The sequence below is a fragment of the Lemur catta genome, chromosome 1 (genome assembly GCF_020740605.2).
Source record: "Lemur catta isolate mLemCat1 chromosome 1, mLemCat1.pri, whole genome shotgun sequence".
NCBI lineage: Eukaryota > Metazoa > Chordata > Mammalia > Primates > Lemuridae > Lemur > Lemur catta.
The window spans coordinates 67,174,128-67,186,401 of NC_059128.1; the positions used below are offsets into that span (position 1 = coordinate 67,174,128).

The following is a 12,274-nucleotide window of genomic DNA, read 5'->3' on the forward strand; positions in this document are numbered from 1 at the left end:
GCCATGCACTTGTCCCTTGTTCTCTTGGCACCGAGCCATCAAGCTGTGAGGAAGCCCAAGCAACATGCAGAGGGCCCACATGAGAGGAGCTGAGATGCATGGCCCACAGCTACTGCTGAGCTCCCAACTGACAGCCGGGACCAACTTGCCAGCCACTAGAGTGAGCCATCTTGCAAGTTGAACCCATCAGCTCCCCAGCTGAGCTGCCCCATCTGCTATGTGGAGGAGAAATGAGCTTCCTCAGGAGACCTACATAAATTGCAGATGAGTGAGAAAAAGAAATGATTATTGTTGTTATAAGCCACTAAAGTTAGGGGTAGATTGGTACATGGCAATAGATAACTGGAAGACAGGCTGTGCCTACTGCATAAAATTTCAAAGTTCTGAGGTTGTTTATTCCACTGAGGTCTCAGAGGGAAAATGTCTGAGAAGACATGGGGCAGCAAAAGCAAAGTCTGTTAAATGGCACAAAGATTGTCTACATATGTGGAAATGGCTTTAAAAAGTCAAGCCCTTTCCTTTTTTTGGTGGCCTTTATCTAATAACCTTGTAGATCTTTGTCTAAAAGATTAACAAGGCCCTTTTCCAACAACCACAGCATCTTGCCTCTGATATCCCTACTCAGACATCTGGGACCAGGCAGATTCCAGCTTCTTGTGCCTACTAACTGGTGGTCTTGAACTTTTGAAACTCATGGAGAAGAGTGATATTAAAACAATAACTAACAGGCCAGGCGTGGTGGCTCACGCCTGTAATCCTAGCACTCTGGGAGGCCAAGGCCGGTGGATCACTCAAGGTCAGGAGTTCGAGACCAGCCTGAGCAAGAGCGAGACCCCCGTCTCTACTAAAAATAGAAAGAAATTATCTGGACAACTAAAAATATATATAGAAAAAATTAGCCGGGCATGGTGGTGCATGCCTGTAGTCCCAGCTACTTGGGAGGCTGAGGCAGAAGGATTGCTTAAGCCCAGGAGTTTGAGGTTGCTGTGAGCTAGGCTGACGCCACAGCACTCACTCTAGCCTGGGTAACAGAGTGAGACTCTGTCTCAAAATAAAAAAAAAAAAAAAGAAACCAACCCTGTGAACACCTTGATCTTAAATTTCTAGTCTCCGGAATTGTGAGAAAAATAAATAAATTTCTGTTGTCTAAGCCTTGCAGTCTATGGTACTTTCTTAAAAAACAAAACAAAACAAAAAAAAACAATAACTAACAATTTGGCTTCCAAAGAAACACTCTTCTTTTCTTATTTATGACTATAAATAGATGACCATATAAGTACCTGATTTCTAGATTACCTCCTGGTTCTACACCTCACATTCTACATAAAGAAAAAGCCAGTGGATATAATTCACACTCAGTCAAATACTTGAAGAAATGTAAATTGGGAGTATGGAGAAGACTGCAACCTGCATTCAGATCTGGATACTCTGAATCTTTCTAGGTACATCATTACTATTTATACTATTAGTTAAGGATTAAATTATGCCAGCTACTCAGGAGACTAAGGCAGAAGGATTACTTGACCTCAGGAGTTCAAGGTTGTGAGTTATGATCGTGCCACTGCACTCGAGCCTGGGCAGCCCTGTCTCAAGAAAATAAATAAATAAATAATATTCCACTGTCTGCTAATCTTAAGAATGGATATGTTCTCTTATAACCAGGATTTCTTGCCCTCATGTAAATTAGACCTGGGCAGATTTGGGCTTGATTATTCCTGTCAACCTTCCTTATATTGACTATCCTTTGATGGAAAAATAGGATTACACAATGAATAGAATACTTTCTCCTCATGACGAAAGTCATTTAATGCTCTTCCCATTCAAGAAGTTATGCCAAATACATTCAAAAGCCCCCAAATTATACTTTTAGATATTTTTAAAAGATAGCCTTTTTTAGTAGTAAGTGTAAAAAATAAATTTTACAATATTTCTGTATAGATCTTTATATTTTTCCTCTTTATTAAATTTTTCAAGCTTATAGAAAGTACATAAAGTATAAATGTTCAGCCTATTAAATTATCATAAAATGAACATCTGTATAACCACCCAACCAAGAAATGGAACGTTGCCTGCATGCCAGATGCCCCATAAGTGCTCTTTCCTAATGGTAACCCTCTCCCTCCTCCTCTAGAAGTAACCGCTATTCTGACTAGAGTCAGAACTAGAATAAGCACTCTGGGAGGCTGAGGCGGGAGGATCACTCGAGGTCAGGAGTTCAAGACCAGCCTGAGCAAGAGCAAAAATAGAAAGAAATTAGCTGGACAACTAAAAATATACAGAAAAAATTAGCCGGGCATGGTGGCGCATGTCTATTGTCCTAGCTACTCAGGAGCCTGAGGCAGAAGGATTGCTTGAGCCCAGGAGTTTGAGGCTGCTGTGAGCTGATGCCATGGTAGCCTGGGCAACAGAGTGAGACGCTGTCTCAAAAAAAAAAAAAAAAAGAACTAGAATAAAGCATTTGAGGCACTGACCTCAGGTACAGTATTTGAAAGAGTGCCAAAATACTCAGTAATTGAGACAAATACTATTTCAATGTAATATTTTAGAAAATCAATATTAGTGCAAAAATCCATAATGAACAAAAATGTCAAAATTTTAAATAAAAAGATAGCCTAACTTTATTGAAATTCACTACATTGCTTTGCTTCGTATTTTTCCCACTGAGTTGAGTTATGCATCTCTAAATGTTATAATTTAGATTTGTCTGCTTTTGAAACGAAATGTCTGTGAATAGAATCATACATTATGTATTCTGTGTATGTTTGGCTTCTTTCATCTACAGTTATATTTTTAAGAAGCATCTCCATGAATATATACAAATAAATAATAAATGAAAAAATTTTTTAAATGAAGCATCCATATTGTTGCAAGTGGCTATAGATTTTTTGTTTTTCTTCTTGTACAGTATGTTATATGAATACACCATAGTTTACTTATCTAGTCTACTGCTGATGGACATTTGTGTTGCTTACACTGTTTTGCTCTAAAGAACAAATATCATTACATATATAAGCACATATGCCTAGGAATAAAATTGCTGGGTCATAGGAAATACATATAATCAATTTAACTAGCTAATAAAGTTTGCCAAATCATTTGCATAGATTTACATTCCTGTCACCAGTGTGAGAGAGTTCCTTTTGCTCCACATCCTCACCAGCACCACTATTTAATTTCTGCCAACTTGCTGAGTCTGTAGTAGTGTTTCATTCTGGTGCAACTGGCATTTCTTTGATTATTTAAAAATGTTGAACATCTTTAATATTTTTACTGGACATTTGACGTTCGTTTTTGTAGAGTGCCTTTCAAATCTTTGGCCCACTTTTCCGTTGGGTTGTCTTTTTCCTTTTGAGTTGTAAAAGTTCTGTACATTTTATGAAGTTGAATCCTTTGGTGGTTATACGTGTTGCATCTTTTCCACCCTATAGCTTGCCTGTTTAATTTCTTGATGAACAGAAACGCTTAATTTTTTTTTTAGATCTTTGCAGAGACTTGGAAAGAAGTTCTTAATTTCAAGGTAGTCAACTTTATCACTATTTTCCTTTGGATTAGTTCATTTTGTTTCTTATTTAAGAAACTTTTCCAGCTGAGTGAGGTGGCTCACGCCTGTAATCCTAGCACTCTGGGAGGCTGAGGTGGGAGGATCGCTCAAGGTCAGGAGTTTGAGACCAGCCTGAGCAAGAGCGAGACCCTGTCTCTACTAAAAATAGAAAGAAATTAGCTGGACAACTAAAAATATATAGAAAAAATTAGCCAGGCATGGTGGCACGTGCCTGTAATCCCAGCTACTCGGGAGGCTGAGGCAGTAGGATTGCTTGAGCCCAGGAGTTTGAAGTTGCTGTGAGCTAGGCTGATGCCACAGCACTCTAGCCTGGACAACAGAGAGAGACTCTGTCTCAAACAAACAAACAAACAAAAAACACTGCTTTAGCTTCATCCCAAAAATTGCGCTATGTTTTGTTTTCATTTTCATTCAGTTCAATATAATTTCTAATTTTCCTTAGAGTTTCTTCTTTGATGCATGGATTACTTAAAAGTGTGTTGGTTAATTACCAAATATATTTTGTTGTATGCATTAGTTTCCTATGGCTGCTGTAACAAATTACCACAAACTTGGTGGCTTAAAACAACAAAAATGTATTCTCTCAGGGTCCTGGAGGCCACAAGCTCCAAATCAAAGTGTTGACAAGTCTATGCTTCTTCCAAAGGGTCTAAGGGACAATCTGCATTTTCCTGGTTTTCGTCACCTTTTTCATCTTGTTGTGGCTCCAGGCATTGCTCGGCTTGTGGTCATAGTGCTTCCTCCTCTTCTGTGTGTGTCTTTCCTCTGTGTGTCTCTTACAAGGATATTTGTCATTGGATTTAGGGTTCACCTGGATAATCTAGGATGATCTCCTCAACTCAAGATCTTTAACTTAATTATACCCGCAAAGACCCTTTTTCCAAATAAGATAACATTTACAGGTTCTAGGTTTTAGAACATGGATATATCTTTTTGGGGGCCACTATTAAACCCACTATATTATTGATTTAAATTCTGCATATATTTAAAACCCCACAAACTAATATTTTTGCTTTATACAGTCATTTACATTAACCCAAATTCTTTGCTTTTCATTCCTTGTTGCATATTTGTGTTTCCTTTGGGGATAATTTTCCTTCAGCGTAAAGAACAACCTTTAAGTTTTCTTTTAATATGTGGCTTGGAGGCAAACTCTCCATTTTGGTTTGTCTAAAAATGTCTATTCTGGGCCGGGGCAATGGCTTACACCTGTAATCCTAGCACTCTGGGAGGCCAAGGCAGGAGGATCACTTGAGGTCAGGAATTTGAGACCAGCCTAAGCAACATAGTGAGACCCCTGTCTCTACAAAAAAACCTGAAAAATTAGCTGGGTATGGTGGCACGTGCCTGTAGTCCCAGCTACTTGGGAGGCTGAGGCAGGAGGATTGCTTGAGCCCAGGAGTTCAAGGCTGCAGTGAGCTATGATGTCACCTGCATTCTAGCCTGGGCAACAGAGCAAGACCCTGTCTCCAAAGAAAAAGAAAAAGGAAAAAATATATATATACACACACGTAAATAAACTTTAGTTTTTTAGTTGTCATCAATGGGACAGTTGATCCAGATTACCTAGTTTACGATAACTATAATCTGAAATCATGTCCATTTTTCATTATAATATTAAAGCCTTAATTTTTAAAAATTTGCATTAACCTCACAAATGAGCTGATCACACTCCTCCTCCTATTTTTTTGTAACTATAATTTATAAGACCCTGAGGCGAATTAACATTTCATAAATACTAGGTAACTAAGCTAGCTAGCTATAAATACATGGAAAGTTACTTTCTTTGAGAATACCAGCCTTTGTTGGCTCAATCATCACACTTGTAAAAGAAAACCAGGCCTAGGGTCTTATGTACTAATTTTTCAAGAAAAGTTTAGCAGTCTAAGATGAAGAAAGAAAGCAAATAACCGGCTTGATGAAATAATTAAATGATTAAACAGAAAAATTAGATTTAAAAAAATACCATTTATAGGACGTAGGGGTTCCTTCTGTTTCAGTGTTGAATGGGATATTGTCATTTCTTCCTTCTCATGCTGATTTTCAAAACCATCATCTTCAGAGATTTTAAGCCCTGAGAACTTCCATTCAGTGTAGTTCACCTGCTTCAGAATAAGAATAACAATATTATATAGCTGGTAATATCTTGGTTTCCTTCTTTCCTTCCTTCCTTCCTTCCTTCCTGCCTTCCTTCCTTCCTTCCCTCCTTCCTTCCTTCCTTCCTTCCCTCCTTCCTTCCTTCCTCCCTCTCTCTTTCCTTGTTTAAAAAAATTTCAATAGACTTAGGGGGTAAATTTTTTTTTTGTTGCATGGATGAACTGTATAATGCTGAAGTCAGGGCTTTTAGCGCACCTGTCACCAGAATGGTGTACATTGTACTCGATAGACTCTACCCTTGTCTTAGTTTCCAATGTCCATTACACCACTTTATGAACATATATACCGATAGTTTAGTTCCCACTTATAAGTGAGAACATGCAGTATTTGGTTCCCCCCCCTGCCTTTTTTTCCCCCTGAGACAAGGTCTTGCTCTTTTGCCCAGGCTAGAGTGCAGTGGCATCATCATAGCTCACTGCAACCTCAAGCTCCTGGGCTCAAATGATCCTCCTGTCTCAGCCTCTTGAGTAGCTCGGACTATAGACATGTGCCACCACACCCAGCTAATTTTTCTATTTTTTTGTAGAGATGAGGGTCTCGGTTTTACTCAGGCTGGTCTCAAACTCCTGGCCTAAACCAATTCTCCCAACTTGGCCTCCCAAAATGCTAGGATTACAGGTGTGAGCCATCAAGGCTGGCCTGTTTTTCTTTTTTAATTTTTAAAATTTAGTACTTGTTTAAAAATAAATACCATACACATGCACACACACACACACATATATGGTATTAAAGTTCTAAGCATAAATTTGTAAAGTAAATAATATGCTGAATTAAATTACACTGAAATGAGCAGCCCAGGGGTTTATTAAACTACTTGTGTTTGTAGAAACACATGCCAGCCACAAACAGCTACGATTATTGCTTATCTTGTGTGTCTTCTGCTTCTACCTCAAGAATAATACATTTGGGCACACTACAACCCATATTTTGGTTCTTCAAGTTTCTAAGATCTTACTTGTAATGTATTTCCATTTAAGATGTTACGGCTAAGATACTCCATTCTGTTCTTTCCTTGAACACCTATTCTTTTCCCATGCTTTCTTCTTGAGTAGCTTGCAACCTGATGTTCCTTTTCCTTTCTTTCTTCCACCTTAGGAGGTTTTCTCTTTGTCTGATACTGGCCAGCTTCAATGGGAATCTCAGTAGATGCCATCTGGTCCTGAATGGAAGGATCAGAGACAGCCTTACAAGACGATATTTTAACAACCTTGATACTCAAAGAAGGGACTTATGGGCTGGGCACGGTGGCTCATGCCTATAATTCTAGCATTCTGGGAAGCCGAGGCAGGAGGACTGCTTGAGCTCAGGAGTTCAAGCCCAGCCTGAGCATAAGCAAGACTGTCTCTACTAAAAATAGAAAAAACTAGCTGGGCATGGTGATGCACAGCTGTAGTACCAGCTACTCGGGAGGCTGAGGCAGGAGGATCACTTGAGCCCAGGAGTTTGAGGCTGCAGTGAGATACGCTGATGCCACAGCACTCCAGCCCAGGCAATGTGGCAAGACTCTGTCTCAGAAAAAAAAAAAAAAGATAAAAAAGAAAGGAACTTATGAACTGGCATTAGACTTCATTTTTTTCCTGCCCTAGAGCTGAGAGATGCTATTTCTCTCTCTCTCCTACAATAAAACTCAGGGTTTTTCTCTATCAATACCCTCATGGCATTATGAGGGATACAGATTAAGTTTGCAGAACACATAACATTCACAGAAGGAATTTCTTTTAGTCCAATTTCAATACTGTCTCCTTCAAATCTGCTCCATAGGATTGGCAGAGATCTACTGCCTGGGGAGTCCTGGAGAGTTACCTCTGGAGGAAAGGAAGACTTTTCCTCATCAGATGAGATCTCTGAATTGTCTTCAGTGTCATTCTCCTTAGTCTGAGCTTCTGGTTTCAGAATGCTCTCGGGGGGTATGTAGGGAGACTTCCAATCCAGCTGTACTTCAATAGATCCATTAGGTTTTCCCGCAGGGTCAATGAGGCTAAAATCACCTAAGAGACGCACAGACTTTAATAAGACCTGATCCCCCGAAATAGACAAGTGAGCATTTATCAGCAGCTTATCTATTTCCCCCCATTTTTTATTTCATGTAATTAATTAACATCTATCAAATAATCATGATAATGATACACTTAGAAGTAATGTAAAATAGCAGCATAGTCAGAATATTAATAGAGGAAGATCAGTATCTCCGGGTTTCAGAAAGAGACAGTCAAAAGATGTACGGAGAGGAATACAGCTTGCTTGTCATCAGTCATCCAGCCAATAACCAAAACTGCGTTATTATTACTATTACCAAATGTTTACTATGTCTTAGGCATACCCAAAACCCATCATCTACACTCAAGTGGTCCTAAGAAAACTTAAGCAAAATGGTTTTTTCCAAATGCCAGACTTCTCATTTGTAACACTGATTAACAGATGGCTCACACTGCCTCCCCTGTCTGACAAAGGAGTTGTGAGCAGAAGTATCAGCCTTTTTTTAAGCAATTGTGGTATTGGGAGGAGGGAGGCTCCACACACTTCCCTGAGCATCCAGAAACTTGTTAAGTATGGTTGGTACTGGTTGTACTTATTCACACTTCCTAATCAGAGCATGGATACCTCTACCTCATCCTGCCAGGACTGTAACCAGACAGTAAACCCCTCCCAACTGCACCCTGCAACCCTGGATATGAAAGTTAGGTGAGATAGTATGGAGCTCAGCTCCATACTTGGGCAGTGGGATGGAATCCAAGAAATTTGCCTTTGTTATGGTCTGGCATGCAAGTCTCTCTGACTTGTATCTAAGGTTTAAAAGAAGTGAGAGAATTGTGAGGGATTGTTAAGATCTCAGTTTGTAATCAGCTATCTAGCCATTCACGAAGAAACAATAGGCCCTAAGTAAAGACAAATGGCACTACAGACTTTGAATAAGTTTGTTCAGAGATAGAGGTATAGAATTCAGGTTGGTGGGTCTATCCACTTAGGAATCTTGCTTTTCTTGCAGAAAAGAAGCAGCCAATGTTTCTATATGAGGAGTGAGGCTCTAAGTCTTCTGCTTTGTCACTCTTGACAATATTCTAAAGTCCTTTCATCAGATTTTATGAGAGACTGTTGCAAGCAAGTAATCAAAGAAAAGTAGAATCAGGACAGGGAGACAACACTGAGCAGAGAGTACAAAGATGTAATAACCCTGAACTCCCACCTTTAATAGAGTTGTTTTGTGCAAGAGACAGCAAGGGCACTTGGACTTGACCAAGGTATGAGCCAGGCGCTGAGTCTTCATCATCAAAAACGTATATAGATAGGGCCTCCCGCCTCAGATATTGATCCAAGTCAGAGGTCACAAGCACTGGGAATCGAGCCTGGTCTCTAAAGTAGGGATTGTTACTGGCTGGAATGATGGCAGTGTCATGGTCAGAAAAGGTGAAGAAGCGGTACATGGCATATGGACTGGGTTGAGTTCCCAGCCATCGACTCTGGAGGCCACAGCACATGGTGATTTCAATCCGCAGTTCATTCTGAGGTTTCCAAGTCTCTGATCTGGACTGGAAAGATGTTGATCTTGGATTGAGGAAAAGAGCAGCCTAAGAGTGTTGTAGGTGAAGCCCAGCACCCTTGGTGAGGAAGAACTATGATCTAAAGAACAGCTATCCTGACTGGATCACAGAGAAACCTAATGACCTTCACCTGCCTGCAAATTGGGTCTGGCAGTTATTTGAGGGAGATGCTAGCACTCAGGCCTTATCTTAGAGAATGGCACAAGGAATCTATTTTGTTCACAGCAAGGAGAGGTAGCTAGCTCCAAGAGTATGATTTCATTTCTAACTCAAGCTTGACCAAGGAAATAATATGGACCATCTGTGGTCTGACAGTTTTTCTCTTTCATTCACATTCAGCAAATACTTGTTGAGGCTGGGCATGGTGGCTCACACCTGTAATCCCAGCACGTTGGGAGGCCAAGGCAGAAGGATTGCTTGAGCCCAGGAGTTCAAGACCAGCCTGGGCAACATAGCCAGACCCTATCTCTACAAAAAAGTTAAAAATTAGCCAGGCATGGTGGCATGCACCTGTAGTCTCAGCTACTGGGAAGGCTGAAGTGGGAGAATCTCTTGAGCCCCAGAGTTAGAGGCTATAGTGAGCTATGATCGTGCCACTGCCCTCTAGCCTGAGTGACAGAGTGAGACCCTGTTTCTAAAAAAGAAAATACTTATTGAGAGTGAAAGACTGAGCTGTTTGGCTGAGGCTCCTTTGAGATGCATGGGCACATCCTTTTTCTCACCTCATCCTCCTGGGCCTCCCAGGCTCCAAGCACATTGGCTGACAGGTAGACCTGGGCTTTCTTTCGTTTATTGCATGCCTGTAGGCTGGGTCTTATGGGGAAACGCAGCCTCATCCAGTACTCTAGCATCCCAAATTCTTCTCCACCAACTCCTGGGTAGCAGAAAGTATGAAAAGCATGGATAATACAGATGATGTGGCAAGGATCAAGAATAAAGGCAGAGGAAGAACATGGGAAATCACCAGCAGAGCAACTATAGACTTTGGGAAATTCTGCATTGGTCCTAGGAGCTGTAGGAAGGCAACAGCACTTACCAGTAAGTGTAGCTGAGCCATGGACTTTCTCCACAGTCTCTAGCACCCTGTCAAAGCAAATCCATCCAGCTGCAAGGGTGTTGTGCTCACTGGCCACAGCCTGGTGTAGATCAAGCCGGGCTGAAGCCCCTTGAAGGTAGTGTAAGAAAAGAGAATCTATCTCCACCACATACTGGGAGGTGAAGTCATAGAGGGGCTGTGGTCCCACAGATAGTGGGGTACAATGGGTTTCAAAATCATAGAAAGAATAGGTGCAGAAAGTGGTAGGTTGTGTATCTCCAGCCTGAGCCAAGGCAGCAGATGTCAGGAAGGCCTGGTGGATGTGGAGTTCAAAAAGATTCTCGCTCTGATGCAGCAGAGAAATGTCCACTTCATCCTCATCTCCATGAGCTGGCAGTGTTTCCAGACACAATGACAACTGTCGGGTGCCATAAGCAACATCTTGGAGCTGTTCTAGAGGGGAAAGAAAACTGCCTATCCATTAAAGGGTAGAGAGCTCTTCTTTAGAGTAGAGGAGGGTGCACAAAGGAGAATAAAAATATAGTGGAAGTCCAAGTCGTGATTATTTCAAGAAACCATGTAACTAAAAAGGAAAAGCAATACAATGACAAGCAGTAACTTTGAATTCCGATGGCCAAATAAGCCAATGTCTGCTTTACAGAGAAGGTACAAAATAAGTGATTGGAAAGTAAACACTAAGCCCATGAAAATACCGGGGGCACATTTTGTGACATAGATGACATTGTTTTGGATTACATCATGATCCTACAAATTAGTTGGTAATTCCATAAGAGAAACACTAGAAAAATACAGTTTGAATATTTCTAAAAGTGTGGTATATTGGCCATGGAAAGAATAGCAAGTTACAGATATAGTGTCTATAATATTATATTGGGCCCCACCAAGAAATACTTCCCCTTCTCCAGCAAAATAAGTCACAAGAGTTTTCATTCTGTTCAGAATTTGATTTCATCATAAGAAGGCAAAAAATCCACTCTAAATCAAAGAGTAGTGGAGTAAAAAGTGGGAGAGGAGACTTACTGGAAAGAGGTTGAAAATACTGGCAGTGGGATGCCGAGACATGTAGACAGTCTACTGAATCTAGGCATTACCTCTCATGTTCAACCAATCAGACTTTGATATATAGTCTGCTCCAAATTTGACAGTATTTGAGTCATCACAGTGTGTTGATGGTGAAGGTCCCATTTTAAGAGTTAAAGCAGTAGGATAAGATTTTCTGGATACATCAGAATGTCTTCATGTCCAAAAACATCCACAATGGAATATACAGATTAACCAATAGTTTCTTATTGATAAGATTAATATAATTAAATATAATATATTTAACATTTTATATGATACAGGGTTAATAGTCTTAGCATATAAACAACTTCTACAAATCAATAAGATACTATTAAGAAATGGGCAAAGAAGAGGAACAGATAATTCTCAAAAGAAATAATACAAGTAACTGGTAAACATAGGAAAAACTCTTTAGCCTTACCAAGGATCAAAGAACTGCAAGTTAAGGAAATTAAATATTCAGAAGTATGTAAGGGTATTTATCCTGCACTGTCCAAGGAGAAGGACATGAGAATGTCAATCCAAGGGAGGATTTTCTTTGTTATATGGCAGTTACCTTTCATCAGATTCATCCTGGTATAGGTAAACCATGTCCCAGAAAGACTTATCTCCTTTAATTCTATTTCCTTGCTCACTAAGAAACCTGCCTACTGATTCTGCTTGCCATAGAGAGAGCTGCCCTGAACAGTGGTTCCAAATATTCTAATGGCAGCAATGGAATAGCTATTATCATAAAATAACAAATGAACATTTAGGTTTAAATATAAGTTTCTGGTGAATTTGGTTAGTGTGAGTTAGATATCTCACCACTAGGTATAACAAAACCAAGTTTCTTAACATACAAGGCTGAGAACACACCCTGGTCACCAATGACTGTTCTAAATACAGGAAGTACCA

The 12,274-nt window shown here is 40.1% G+C and overlaps 1 protein-coding gene across 2 annotated transcripts in view; it reads right to left on the bottom strand.

Moving 5' to 3' along the window:
• The window catches only part of RPGRIP1 (RPGR interacting protein 1), a 67,377-nt gene that overhangs the window by 12,075 nt on the left and 43,028 nt on the right, over window positions 1-12,274 (bottom strand). Inside the window, exons 1-7 of one of the 2 annotated variants that reach the window (XM_045526669.1) lie at window positions 10,640-11,321; window positions 10,295-10,490; window positions 9,981-10,132; window positions 8,904-9,246; window positions 7,523-7,707; window positions 6,675-6,878; window positions 5,529-5,667 (exon numbers count right to left, since the gene is read on the bottom strand). In XM_045526669.1, the coding sequence (XP_045382625.1) occupies window positions 5,529-5,667; window positions 6,675-6,878; window positions 7,523-7,707; window positions 8,904-9,246; window positions 9,981-10,132; window positions 10,295-10,490; window positions 10,640-10,735 (1,315 nt within the window). In that variant the 5' untranslated portion in view covers window positions 10,736-11,321. Of the gene's footprint in view, window positions 1-5,528; window positions 5,668-6,674; window positions 6,879-7,522; window positions 7,708-8,903; window positions 9,247-9,980; window positions 10,133-10,294; window positions 11,322-12,274 lie in introns of those variants that run through there. The other variant, XM_045526660.1, reaches the window with a different exon arrangement.